Genomic DNA, 14,704 nt, shown 5'->3' with positions numbered 1-14,704 from the left:
GGAGTGAAAAGTGTCATTCCTCATTATTATACATCACTACATTTATGGACATCTACGGTTTGATTTATGTGCAGGTGTGGATTGGATGTGTTGTTACTGACATCTGGTGAGAAATTCATGTCAATATCTTTTTTAGAAATATATTTACTTAGAAAATTGGTGATATGCTCAATACATATTTCATATGTATATACATAATGTATGTAGGACAACACACTCAACAAACCCTCTTTGAAATGCTTGGGGCTCAATTTGGCCACTCAGACTTCTAGAGCCCTTGTGAAGCAATGTCTATGCTATAAGATACTAAATTCATAACTTCAAAGATCTTCTATTATGCAGCTCCTAAAACCAGAGTTTAGGTGTGCTAATATTTACCTAATATCCTTCTGAAAAGGACATCGGGCAAGTATTATGGTATTATGAGAAGATCACTGAAAGCTGTGTACTGAACCAATCAGCATTGCTGAAAACAATTCTGGCAATACTGGTTGTCTCAGAGCAACTGACTGATATAAGGTTACGATGCTCCTCCAAAATGTCCATTTCAGCTGGATCCCAGACAGAACATAAAGCTCCTTAACACTTTAACATCCAGTGGTTTAAAGGGCATCTGTCAGCAGGTTTTTGTTGCTTCATCTGAGAGCAGCATAAGGTAGGGGCAGAGATCCCGAAACCAGTCACATTTATCTTAGATAACTGTGTGCAGCCGTTCTGACTTTATTTCAGAATTTAGTGTAGCAGAGCTGAAGCTGTCCCCACCTACACCAGGCTCTCAACAGAGAGATTGTACAGTGACTGTGAGGTGTCAATGACAACAGGGGGGCATGGGCGACTTCTCTGCAGGAGTCACACCAATGTTAATCACAGAACAATAAATCCTTTAGTATGGGTAAACAACACAGATAAGAGAAGCACAGATGTTTTTACTTTTTTAACTCTTGCAGCATGCTGTCCTCCGCTCATGCTTACATTGTAAAATCCTGGTGACAGATTCCCTTTAACCCTTTTTGGAAATAGATCTCCCTGAAGTTGATCTTATACACATCAGTTGTATTTAAAGAATACTAGAATCACGTGTATTTGTAAGTATGACTGATGTGCATGACACATTGATGACGCATAAATTATTATTTTAGAATCGAAATTAGCCTTCTGTTTTAGTTGGATTCTGTGTCTGGAATGGTGGCCATCATCATTTACAGCTCGAAATAAAATATATTTCCCATCTGTGATTGGGATTTTGACTGGAAACTAATTCCTATCTAATTTCTACAAAAACATGGACTAATATCCTAAGGTAGATTCAGATTGCTGAACTGGCTGACCTTCCCATCGCCAGGAAGTTGCATCTGGCCTAATTGAGACCTTCCAGTTGATGAGGTAACCTACACTGTTTCCACTGTCAGTAAAGCATGGCTATTATTAATGTCTTCCTATTTACTCAGCAATAGTTAGGATAATTACATCATTACTATCTAAACACATAATCAGATGATGAACCGGGAGCTTCCATGGGTGCAAGAATTGGCTACATGCGAATTCAAGAGAAGAACATAAAAATAATAATATATTACACAAAATTACCATATAAAATATTTAAAAAAAAAATAAACCTGTTGTTATAACATTTATTGGATTATATTTCTTTATGAAGATTACAGAATGCATAAATATTCCACGGTCACTTAAAATAATATATTTTGTGTCTGAGTATGTGTCTGAACTGGGTGACATGAGCATAAAAATGTCTCATGTTAAAGTCAAAATATATCACACAAGAGAGCACTCTCGTTTTGCTACAGGAATGTTGTACTAGAAGATAAAATTAAAACATGACCACAAAAAAAAAGTTCTTACTGATGGTACAGATATTCTAAACCGCTATAATACTGTTTGCAAGCTATTTACTTATATTAAGTTGGATGGAAAGTACAACAGGTATGAAAATATGTTCTTTAGAATTCCGTCTCTACGGATTATTGGAATTGTCTTGACAAATGTTCTTCCACTAAACAGGTGTACATGGGTATGTTATGCTACACGTGAGATATCAGCAAAGAGCCTGAGTGAAAAAAACATCTTAGTGGAAACCTAAAATAGATACAAGATGTATAGAACACATTAGAGATTGAAGACAGTAAGAAATTAGAAGCTCATGCCAAAGGGAAACCTTCAAACATCTTAATTCTAAACTGCAACACATTTAAAGCCCACCATGTTCTATCAGGGAAAAAAATCAAAATGCAAATATACATACAATTCAACCACATGTCAATAACTACGGCACAAACCAACACTTTATGGATGAGCTATGCTTGGCTGACATGCTACAATCAACTACCGAAAGAGAGATTTTTGAGAAATTGAACATTAAAGTACACAAGTTGGAAACATCGAGAATAAATGTCTTTTTGGGTGGTTCGATAAGAACAATTGTTTGGTATGAAGAAAATGTTGGCATGTAAAAACTCTGTAATTCTCAGTTGGTGGTTATTTAGGTCCTGCAGAGAAGACCCTACTTGTCTAGATCTTTCTCTGATGTCCTTTATGGCATAAGATACAAGTGGGTTGTATTAAAGAGGTTGTCCACTACTTTTACAGTGATGGTGTATTTAGGAGAAGTCATTGGTTTCTGCTCATCGGCCGGGGTCCGACACCCCATATCCCTGCCGATCAGATGTTCTTGGTGCCAGCAGCAGGCAGCCCAAAATGCTCAGTTCCAGAGCTGCCCTGTCTTCTAATAGCGGCAGCGGTTGAGTACTGCACACCCGTCTCCTATTGATTTTAATGAGAGATGGATGTTGTGCGCTACCCGGCTGAGGCTGCTATCATTATCAGTTGACAGTGCAGCTCCAGAACTGAATCTTTTTGGCCGCCTCTGCTGGTACAGTGAACAGCTGATCGGCAGGGTGCTGAATCCCGGACAATCATACATTGATGACCTATCCTAAAGATTGGATATCAATGTAAAGATAGTGGACAACATATTTAAATCTGAAAACACTTTAATGATCAAAATCCATTTTATCTAGTATATAATTAATTTAAAAAAAGTGGTTCCTAATTATTAAACTTATGTTTATGCTATAAAATCAGATAGTACTCTCCCTGGGTCTTCTCTCTTAGTGTTTTGGCTGTAGCAGTGACAGTGTGCCATCCCTGGTAGGTCTCTGATGTCATGGTGGTGGGTCACACCATCCGAGTGGTTAAGTGGCCACACCGGGCACATGCGACAGGCTTTGTGATGGGCGTTAAAATAATATATAAAAAGGAGAGAGAAAAATAAATAAACAGTTTGTGACACCAGTTGAGATGTTCGGCTTTTGTATGGCCGGGCACTGCTGAAGGTCCCCAGGAATTATGATGTGATGCACAGTGCCAGAGGGTTGTGATCTCACCCACCCAACTACAGCTGGTGCTTGAGGAAGTTATGGTAAGGATATCGCAGCAAAGAATAATCAGCTAGAGACAGGACAGGGACCTTTAACTTTTACTGAAGCTTTGCATTAAACAGTCCAGACCCTTCCATACAGCATACACTAGAATGGTGGTCTGATCTGCCCCAATGAGAGTTCAGTCTCTCTGCTTTGTGGTACTGTAATCCTCCTGCTGCTACTTCCCTACCAGGGAAAAGCTATGTAGAAATCCTTTGATTTTCAAGACAAAAAAACTCTGGATACTTGGTCCCTTCCAGCAAGTAGGTGACTCGAATCCTATAGTAAAATGTACTGTCAGTTGTAGAAGTTTCTGGATTCAGCGACGTCACTGAGCTCCTGGGCAAATTTACTGCTTCTTATAAAAAGTTTCCAAGAAGTCTCTCAGATTGCTACTGACCCTGAAAGTCTACGTGGCCTTGGGACTAATACCCCACCAATTTGCACCAGGCCACTTGAGAGGTTTCAAAAATCACCTTCAGTCCAGGACCATCTCCATTTTACACTCCTCTCACACGCTCACTCTGACACCAACTGACTTTACCTCACACTTGAGCATCAACCCCTCTCCTTCTAGGGCCCACACACAAGCCTTGTTATCAGCTCAGGTGAACAGCCCCAGTAAGGAAGTGTAGGCAAATGTTTGTATGTAGTGAACAGCAGAGAAAACCAAATCACATTAAAGCTGGTAATACATGTTATACATACAGTAATGAAATACATATGCAGCTATTCGTTGTGGTGACTCAGGTACAGGGTGACACAATATCACATCGACAGTTCACATCACCGCTACAGCCAATCACTGAACTGTGTACAGCGGTAGAGCAGCTGACACTTAGTAATTGGCTGCAGTGGTGATATGAGCTGTTGATGGGACTTCACTTTTGTTTCCAAAACGCTGAGACAAAAGCAGGAGCAAAAAGACGGCGCAGGACCCGGGGAAGGTGAGTACTGTCTAATTTTGTTATTTTACATAAATGGTATCATTTGCAGACCACTTTTTAATAGGTGGGAAATCTCATTAATATCTGTACACATAACATCTGAATACAAAGAAAATAAGCCCCACTATCCCATTTTGAAAATGAATTTTTGAACCACTTTCAACCAAGTTTAATGGCAGGACCAAATGCAAATTTTAAAGTTTTTGAAGTCAATTTTACTAAAAGTAATGGAATTAATGTCATCAGGTAAAATGTTATAAGGCAAGATTAATCATGGACATACCACAAAAATATATAACTTCCCTTCCAGGCTTTACTAGCCCATCATTCTGCAAAGTGTTATTGGTAGTCAAGGGAAAGTATCCGAGTTCCTTCAGTCAATGGATATAACAAATTCTACTAAATATATGAAGTGACTCATTATTACCTTGACAAGTAAAGCCTCTATCTTCATAGCCAGGGTTGCAAAGACACTTTCCGATGGGTACAAGCCATTCCCCTTCAGTGCTGCAGTACATTTTGGGTGGATCTTCCTCTTTGGAATGGTTGACACAAGAACCTCTCACCTCCACCAGAGAATGGGAGTCCATAGGTACAGTGTCTGGAAACATGGCTAAATTCTTCACAGTGAAAGGACACTTTTTGTAATATACCCGCACGGATACTAAGGCAACGCAGGCACCAACATCCTGAAATGCCAGATAAAGTCCTTTCTTACTGATAGGCCCCACTTCTCGAACCTCAGTGTTCAGTTTCAGAATTCGATCTCCAAGGTCCATCTGGGTGAAGCTTTCGTCAGCTGCAATTGTGTCAATCTTTGTAAACTGATGCTCCCTAAACTTGACCCCATGATCCTCGTCTGACTCCAGGTAATAAAGGTTAAAAGTTTCTTTACAAGTTCCCAGTACAAGTGGGATGCTGTTGCAGTCTCGTAATGTGAACTTTAGCTCAACATAAATCTTCTGAGCTGCGTTGCGGGGAATCCAGTTCGTCCTAAGCCAATTGTTTTGATTGTGGTCCATCACATTGCAAACCTGATAGGTTCTTATCGGTGTATAGTGCTCATCAACTCCACTAATTTCTTCCCACTGAAAGAAAAAAAAAAGTGTGAAAATAAACATCAGTAAATGGAAATATAACACCTAAAAGCCTGATAGTGTAGCATGAATATGCAGGAGCTTTATAAGAGAAGGTTTTTGTTGTATATGAGAGACCAATCCTATTTATTATGTTTACTTATATAGCACCATCATATTACACAGCGCTTTACAGACATCACTATCCTCATTGGGGTTCACAATTTAAATTCCTTATGAGCATGTCTTTGTAGTGTGGGAGAAAACTGAAGCAAACCCGAGCAAACACTTGAAGAACATACAGATGCCTTGTAGATGTCCTTGGTGAGATTTGAATCCAGACCCTAGTGCTGCAAAACAACAATACTAACCACTGAGCCGCCATGTAGCCCTTTCATATAAGGTCCAAATAAAATATCTTGACCTTATCTGAAGGGCAATATGACAGCTGTATGTACAGTGGTGTCACGCTGTCCCCGTGACACGTGCGTTCAGACCAACAGATGTCTGACACACAAGAAAAAACACACCACAACAACAACACAAACAAGGGGGACAACAAGAACGCAATAACAATGGCGGGCCTTGGCACTAATGAGAGGGTAGATGTGACATCTCCTGCCCTTACTTGCCCACTGCCCCCTGCATTCCTAGCCAGACCCTTTACAGATTCCTCGCCTTTCACCCAGCAGGAATACCTGAAGTCCCGAGAAGACCCTACAATAGTCCTGGCTAGTGACTGGGAAGGTAAGGTTCACTAGACCTACCGCTGCACTAATATAACATGAGGGTACGTGAGACAAACAGGGGAATAACAAGCAAAATGAAGAAGATACGACTTCAGGACGAATCCAACAAGACGGCCTGAATACAAATAATTTTGTATAAATAGCAAAGATTGCTGGGAAAGTCTGTTACTTAAATGCAAAGAGGAGTGGCTACAGACCAGCTGCAGCTGACATGCACTGTTGGGAAGCTGCTAGCAGCAAACGGACACTAACTATTTTAGCACCAAAAGAAACGAAACAACATTTAAATGTAGAGTCCCAAATGGAGATGAGAGGCTCCAGTCCTACAGCTGTCACTAGGCTCTAAAAACAGGGAGATCACTGTGACAAGTGGTGCTTGAAAGTTTGTGAACTCTTCAGAATGTCCACTTAAATTTAACCTAAAACTACTTCGCCATTCCAGAGGATTGGTGCAGCTCGGGAGAAGTCTTGGTGCCGGGAGTGGGAGGTTTGGATTAGTGGAAAGTTCTCTCTATCGAGATAGATATATACTTCTTTACCAGTCATTTATACTACAGTGATTAGTGCAGTAAAAGTCTTTACAAAAATGAAATTCCAAAAAAAGTGTTTATTTTTAATTGAATTAAATTTTGTAAGGTGGCTGTTTGAAGGGAGCTATCGACTACCTCTCAATAGACCACTTATTTAACAAAACTGTATCTCTGGCTTTTTCCAAATTTAAAAAGGTAGGGTTAAACCTAATCGATGGCCAAAGTAAACGTTACGATGCTCCAGCAAATGATAGATCTTTGCATTTGTAAATTCCATAACATTCCTATAGTATTAAGTTTTCTTAACCATATAAAATGCTAAACTAAACGAGCAAACTTTCTCAACTGCATCTTCCAGGGTAGCAATGCCTTCTCAGTTACATTAGGATACAAAGTCCCATTGAGCCGAACCATTCTTTTCAGTTACAATGATTAATCATTTGGTTTGACCTTGTCAAAAAGAAAAAAAATACAATATGGTTTCAGAGACTGGGTCCCCATGAGCTCGGGGACTAATGTTGATGTGACATGTAGGCTGCTCTGAGTCTGGAAAACAATGTGATGTAAGATGTGATGTTACTGAACACAAGTCTAGATAAGTATTATATATTTCACAATTTTACTCTTGTGCTTGTTTTGATTGGATTTTGCCGACAATCTAACGACCAAATAATAAAATTATATTAAATACAAATTTAAATATGTTCTAAAGCCACAATCTAAAAATCAGAACAGGGACAATGGCAAGAATTACCCCAGCCATTATCCCAGAATGAATTATTATTTCAGGGAATTCTAATATATGACAAATTAATTAATTATTATAATTAGAATAAATTAGAGAATTATTTTTTTATACCTTTTTTTATTTTTTTTTTCCCCTCTAAAATGAAATTTGGAAATTCACTTTTCACAACTTACAGTTATCTGAAATGTTAATTTTTCTTATTTGAACCATATTAACCATTTTAGATTAACAGTTATGGCCTTGGGTAAAAATGTCACCTGGTTATTCATACTTTACTGATTTTAATGCACTTTTTGAGTGTTAATAAATAGTGACAATCACACCATGGCATTGTAGAATGTTAACGCTGCACTTTTATATTGACAAGGTGGTATACAACCTATTTCACAATCATTAGTGAGTGTTTAACCGCTAAAGCAATAATCAGAAGAAAACACAGCAAAGGATCCCTTTATCATTATTTTGGTCTGCATGGAAACCCCATCAGTGCTCCAAAGATATGACTGGGCTGCTGATGGGTTTCTTTAGCAGCTAGAAGCCCAACAAGGTCCTCCAGGCCTGCTTTTTTTCCCCGTCCTCCACACACAAAAAGCACTAAAAATTAAATAGTAGGTATACAAAATTGGCACCAATGAGAATTACAGGTTGTCTCACAGAAATATAAGCCCCTGTAGCATGGATTTTTGAGTACAGAAACAAAAACGAAATAATTAAAGGGAACCTGTTACCAGGTTTTTCCCTTATGAGCTGCGGCCACCAACAGTGAGGTCTTGTATACAGTATTCTAGAATACTGTATACAAGAGCTTAGGCCGCCCTGTAGAACATAAAAAACAGCTTTATTATACTTACGTAGGAGGCGATCTGGTCTGATGGGTGTTGCTGCTCTCGGTCCGGCGCCTCCTCCATCTTGTGAGATCGCCGTCCTCTTGCATCATTCACAGAGAGCACGCCATTGCGATCCTGCACATTCGCACTTTGATCTGCCCAGCTGAGGGCAGATCAAAGTACTATAGTGCGCATGCACAGGCGGTCTTTCACCTTTTCTCGCGCCTGCGCATTACAGTACTTTGCTCTCCCCTCAGGTGGGCAGATTAACGTGCACCTGCGCAAGTGCGCAATGGAGGCCTCTGTGTGATTGACGCAAGATGCACATGGGACTGGGCAGAAGGATGGTGATCCCACAAGATTGAGGAGGCGCCAGACTGAGAGCAGCGACACTCATCAGACCGGACTGCCCCTAAGTGTGTATAATAAAGGTGTTTTTTACATTATACAGAGCGGTGGTATTCTAGAATGCTGTATATAAGGGCTTACTGGTGGTGACTGCAGCTTATAAGGGACAAATCTGGTGACAGGTTCCCTTTAATATAGTGGGTGTTTTTTATAAAAAGAGAAAAATATGACAAACCACTTAAATATGGCATAGTCATAATTGCATCCAACCGCAAAAGATATCACATCATTTAAATTTAAAAAATAAATATCGGAATTGCTGTGTTTTCATAAAATACATTTAAGGCAATGTTCGCACAATCAGGATCAGTTAAGTTTCTGATGCTGCAGAATTTCTGTACAATTTCTCCACCTTAGTTTACTTGCCTTTTTGGTCTCTGTTTTGTGTCATCCTTTTGTTTAAAAAAAGAAGCAGCTTTATTTAAAGCATAACAAATCAAACGGAGACAAAAAATGCAGCAGCAAAAAACGCATGTTAAAAACTGCAATGAAAAAAATGCAATGAAAAAACGGTGCAGAAATTAAGCAGTGTCAAAAACTCATCAAATACTGATCGTGTGAACATTGCCTTATTTTCATAAAAAAAATAAAAAATTCTGGCTTCTAAAATGTGGAGATGAAAAACACAGGCAAAAAAAAAAAAAGTTGCTAGCTTATAAACTACCAATCTAGGCCAAGTTCCTAAAAGTTTAAATCAAGCTTGTGTACTTCCTGGATAATAAAAATAATAATAATTATAAATAAACTTTATTAAAAAAAAAATAAAAAAAATAATTAATCTTGCAAGTTTCACACTGGTGACTGGGGCATTTTTAGGCTCATGATTTCTATCCATTCAGGAAGAGTTTTCCGAGGGTTCATTATCATCAAAGGCAGTATTATAATCAGAGGTGATGCATCTATGCATTACAGACAACACAAGAGCCAACAATCACAATACATAATGTCACAGCTAACTCTGCACCCCCTTCCTTCACAATGACCTTTGACAGGTTCATTGGATACTTCAATACCAGAGATAAGGTCAGGGTCCAACCATTGTGGCTATGTACATGTGTTGTCTCCTGTAATAACAAAAAGTTAAAAAGTAAAAAAAAAAATCTCAATGGCCAGTATGAAAATTTAAAGTTTTTCTAATTTGTTAGTATTCATTGGGATATGGGGAAAAAAAACATTGCCATTGCAGATTAAAATACACAAAAAAACTGTTTTAAATAACAGACTTAAAGGGGTTGTCCAGTCTAAGACGACAAATCTGTTGTCACTCTCTATGACTGCAGATTTCTGGATCCTTCCATCCCATGCACTGTGTGCTGTGAGGATTCTTTGATGATAGCGTTGGGAACGGCGGTCACATGGCCGTGAGTATTTGCACACTCACGGCCAGAATCCAACTAGACTATTTCCACCGCTCTCAATGCAAGTGTAATACAGGAGGCCGAGAATAGTCTAGTTGGATTCTTCCAGGAATATTCACATTGCGGACTCGTGGCCATGTGATCGCCAATCCTGACTCTGACACCGGAGAATCCTCACAGCTCAAAGTGCGTGCAATGTGAGGAGTCACAAGTTTGCAGTCTGCTATTCCTTGGCCTCTCCTCTTTGCCAATACCTTCACTAGCTTCCCATTGGCCAAAGACTCCAGCTCAAAATCCCAACCATAACATACAAAGCCATATATAGCCTGCATGCAACTTCCAATCCTCACAAGATCTGCTTCTTTCCTCCCCTCTTATCTCCTCTTCCCAAAATCTCATACAATATTTGTCCCATACATCTCCCATACTATGGAACACTCTACCCCAACATATCAGACTCTCACCTACTGTGGAAACCTTCAGAAGGAACCTGAAGACCCACCTCTTCTGTGAAGCTTTCAACCAGCAATATCCTCAGTCCACTATACCTGTTCTGTCCCCACCTACTGTACCCTCACCCATCCCCTGTAGATTGTGAGCCCTCGTGGGCAAGGTCCTCTCTTCTTCTGTACCAGTCTTTGCCTTGCATTGTTCATGATTATTGTACATTTTTATTGTGTATACCCTTTTTCACATGTTAAAAACCATGGAATAAAAGGCTCTATAATAATAAATAATAATAACATAGAATGTTTAGATTGGACCTCCCTTTTAAGGGGCATTCACAATGCAACACAACCATGAATGAATATTGTTAAAAATGCTCCTTTTATGATTGTCATGCTGTGTAAACAGGCTGATGATCATCTGTTCAACAAGCAAAACACTCATTCATTGGATGGATATGATTCTTTACGCATCATAAAAGATCATTGCTTTTGGTGATGCATCATCCTGTGTAAACAGAACTTGTGCTGTTAAGAACCATGTCAGCCTATGTGCACTGTATCATAGATCGCCCAGAGCAGATAGTTTAAGTAGGTCTGCTTGAGTAAACAGGCATTCCAATGACTGCCGATCGGTAAACTTTTACTGATCGGCTCCAGTCGTATTGTGCCACCGGTCAGTCTGTGTAAACGGACAATTAAAAGGTGCTAATATCTGACCTCCAAATGTTCTATAACACAATCCAAGCCAAGTACCATTCTTACAAAATTACTGCTACAGCCGAAAAAAAAAAAAGAATTGCAACAAAGTACAACTTTCCACTGGATCCTGGCTATTGTCTTCTATTCACAGTGGTGGAAAGTATTTGAAAGTTACGAATGCTGGGAGCTGAATAGAGATGGAAACACCAGCAGCTGGCTTTGTTCAAGATGGCAGCTTTCCAAATCCCAAACGTCTTATTTGTATACAGTGATATCTTGCCAGCTGTTTAATATTCGTAGCTAATAAATGTAATCGAGAGGACTAAGTTGGTGGATTTCTTTAAAGTACGTTCTCAAAAGGGATTCATTTTTGCTAATGCATGCATTAAAAAATAAAAGCTGGAGCAAGTGGTAAATAGACGCTGTAAATTACGTGCTTCTTTGCAGAGCATTTGTGGGTTGGGGATAAGGAAGAAGCTGGGATTTAAAAAGAAACAGGCACAAAATACAGGAAAGAAATTCTATTCTTTGTATGGATTACACAACATACAGGAGATACATAATCATATTTTAACTACAATTTATATTTATAAGAGGGTTTCCATCATACACATTTAGTAAAACTGATCGATGCACCATAATTATAGTGTTGGAAGGGCATCAGGAATTTATAGCATATAAACATGCCAGAAATGTGTACTCCTAAAATACTTTGCACTGACGAGGGGCAAGCACCCCGAAACACCGTGTCTGCAAATTGGGATTCTGATCTGGCTTATATATCCTGAGTCATATTGCAATGGATTGTTGAAAATCCACTTGTGACTTTTAGGATCGCTACTTCCAATAGGTGGCGCTGTGCTAGAGTTTGTCTCCTTTACTGGAGAGACAATTTGAATATTTCCCAGAGGGGCATTGCAGCTATAAGTCCCCTTACCTGGCAGCCAGACTGGCTTGCAAAGTCTCCTTAAGGAGAATAGTGTTCCCCCGTGGTCCCCACATAGCTTTCTCATGAGCCAGATCAGACACCCCCATACTTTGCACTGACGAGGGGCAAGCACCCCGAAACACCGTGTCTGCAAATTGGGATTCTGATCTGGCTTATATATCCTGAGTCATATTGCAATGGATTGTTGAAAATCCACTTGTGACTTTTAGGATCGCTACTTCCAATAGGTGGCGCTGTGCTAGAGTTTGTCTCCTTTACTGGAGAGACAATTTGAATATTTCCCAGAGGGGCATTGCAGCTATAAGTCCCCTTACCTGGCAGCCAGACTGGCTTGCAAAGTCTCCTTAAGGAGAATAGTGTTCCCCCGTGGTCCCCACATAGCTTTCTCATGAGCCAGATCAGACACCCCCATACTTTGCACTGACGAGGGGCAAGCACCCCGAAACACCGTGTCTGCAAATTGGGATTCTGATCTGGCTTATATATCCTGAGTCATATTGCAATGGATTGTTGAAAATCCACTTGTGACTTTTAGGATCGCTACTTCCAATAGGTGGCGCTGTGCTAGAGTTTGTCTCCTTTACTGGAGAGACAATTTGAATATTTCCCAGAGGGGCATTGCAGCTATAAGTCCCCTTACCTGGCAGCCAGACTGGCTTGCAAAGTCTCCTTAAGGAGAATAGTGTTCCCCCGTGGTCCCCACATAGCTTTCTCATGAGCCAGATCAGACACCCCCATACTTTGCACTGACGAGGGGCAAGCACCCCGAAACACCGTGTCTGCAAATTGGGATTCTGATCTGGCTTATATATCCTGAGTCATATTGCAATGGATTGTTGAAAATCCACTTGTGACTTTTAGGATCGCTACTTCCAATAGGTGGCGCTGTGCTAGAGTTTGTCTCCTTTACTGGAGAGACAATTTGAATATTTCCCAGAGGGGCATTGCAGCTATAAGTCCCCTTACCTGGCAGCCAGACTGGCTTGCAAAGTCTCCTTAAGGAGAATAGTGTTCCCCCGTGGTCCCCACATAGCTTTCTCATGAGCCAGATCAGACACCCCCATACTTTGCACTGACGAGGGGCAAGCACCCCGAAACACCGTGTCTGCAAATTGGGATTCTGATCTGGCTTATATATCCTGAGTCATATTGCAATGGATTGTTGAAAATCCACTTGTGACTTTTAGGATCGCTACTTCCAATAGGTGGCGCTGTGCTAGAGTTTGTCTCCTTTACTGGAGAGACAATTTGAATATTTCCCAGAGGGGCATTGCAGCTATAAGTCCCCTTACCTGGCAGCCAGACTGGCTTGCAAAGTCTCCTTAAGGAGAATAGTGTTCCCCCGTGGTCCCCACATAGCTTTCTCATGAGCCAGATCAGACACCCCCATACTTTGCACTGACGAGGGGCAAGCACCCCGAAACACCGTGTCTGCAAATTGGGATTCTGATCTGGCTTATATATCCTGAGTCATATTGCAATGGATTGTTGAAAATCCACTTGTGACTTTTAGGATCGCTACTTCCAATAGGTGGCGCTGTGCTAGAGTTTGTCTCCTTTACTGGAGAGACAATTTGAATATTTCCCAGAGGGGCATTGCAGCTATAAGTCCCCTTACCTGGCAGCCAGACTGGCTTGCAAAGTCTCCTTAAGGAGAATAGTGTTCCCCCGTGGTCCCCACATAGCTTTCTCATGAGCCAGATCAGACACCCCCATACTTTGCACTGACGAGGGGCAAGCACCCCGAAACACCGTGTCTGCAAATTGGGATTCTGATCTGGCTTATATATCCTGAGTCATATTGCAATGGATTGTTGAAAATCCACTTGTGACTTTTAGGATCGCTACTTCCAATAGGTGGCGCTGTGCTAGAGTTTGTCTCCTTTACTGGAGAGACAATTTGAATATTTCCCAGAGGGGCATTGCAGCTATAAGTCCCCTTACCTGGCAGCCAGACTGGCTTGCAAAGTCTCCTTAAGGAGAATAGTGTTCCCCCGTGGTCCCCACATAGCTTTCTCATGAGCCAGATCAGACACCCCCATACTTTGCACTGACGAGGGGCAAGCACCCCGAAACACCGTGTCTGCAAATTGGGATTCTGATCTGGCTTATATATCCTGAGTCATATTGCAATGGATTGTTGAAAATCCACTTGTGACTTTTAGGATCGCTACTTCCAATAGGTGGCGCTGTGCTAGAGTTTGTCTCCTTTACTGGAGAGACAATTTGAATATTTCCCAGAGGGGCATTGCAGCTATAAGTCCCCTTACCTGGCAGCCAGACTGGCTTGCAAAGTCTCCTTAAGGAGAATAGTGTTCCCCCGTGGTCCCCACATAGCTTTCTCATGAGCCAGATCAGACACCCCCATACTTTGCACTGACGAGGGGCAAGCACCCCGAAACACCGTGTCTGCAAATTGGGATTCTGATCTGGCTTATATATCCTGAGTCATATTGCAATGGATTGTTGAAAATCCACTTGTGACTTTTAGGATCGCTACTTCCAATAGGTGGCGCTGTGCTAGAGT

The 14,704-nt window shown here is 40.7% G+C and overlaps 1 protein-coding gene across 2 annotated transcripts in view; it reads right to left on the bottom strand.

The window, feature by feature from the left end:
• The window catches only part of EPHA3 (EPH receptor A3), a 597,724-nt gene that overhangs the window by 411,225 nt on the left and 171,795 nt on the right, over nt 1-14,704 (bottom strand). For both annotated transcript variants that reach the window (XM_075335117.1, XM_075335118.1), the window contains exon 3: nt 4,812-5,472. In XM_075335117.1, the coding sequence (XP_075191232.1) occupies nt 4,812-5,472 (661 nt within the window). The remainder of the gene's footprint in view (nt 1-4,811; nt 5,473-14,704) is intronic.

The sequence above is a fragment of the Anomaloglossus baeobatrachus genome, chromosome 2 (genome assembly GCF_048569485.1).
Source record: "Anomaloglossus baeobatrachus isolate aAnoBae1 chromosome 2, aAnoBae1.hap1, whole genome shotgun sequence".
Classification (NCBI taxonomy): domain Eukaryota; kingdom Metazoa; phylum Chordata; class Amphibia; order Anura; family Aromobatidae; genus Anomaloglossus; species Anomaloglossus baeobatrachus.
This window is presented reverse-complemented; position numbering and strand designations above follow the sequence as displayed.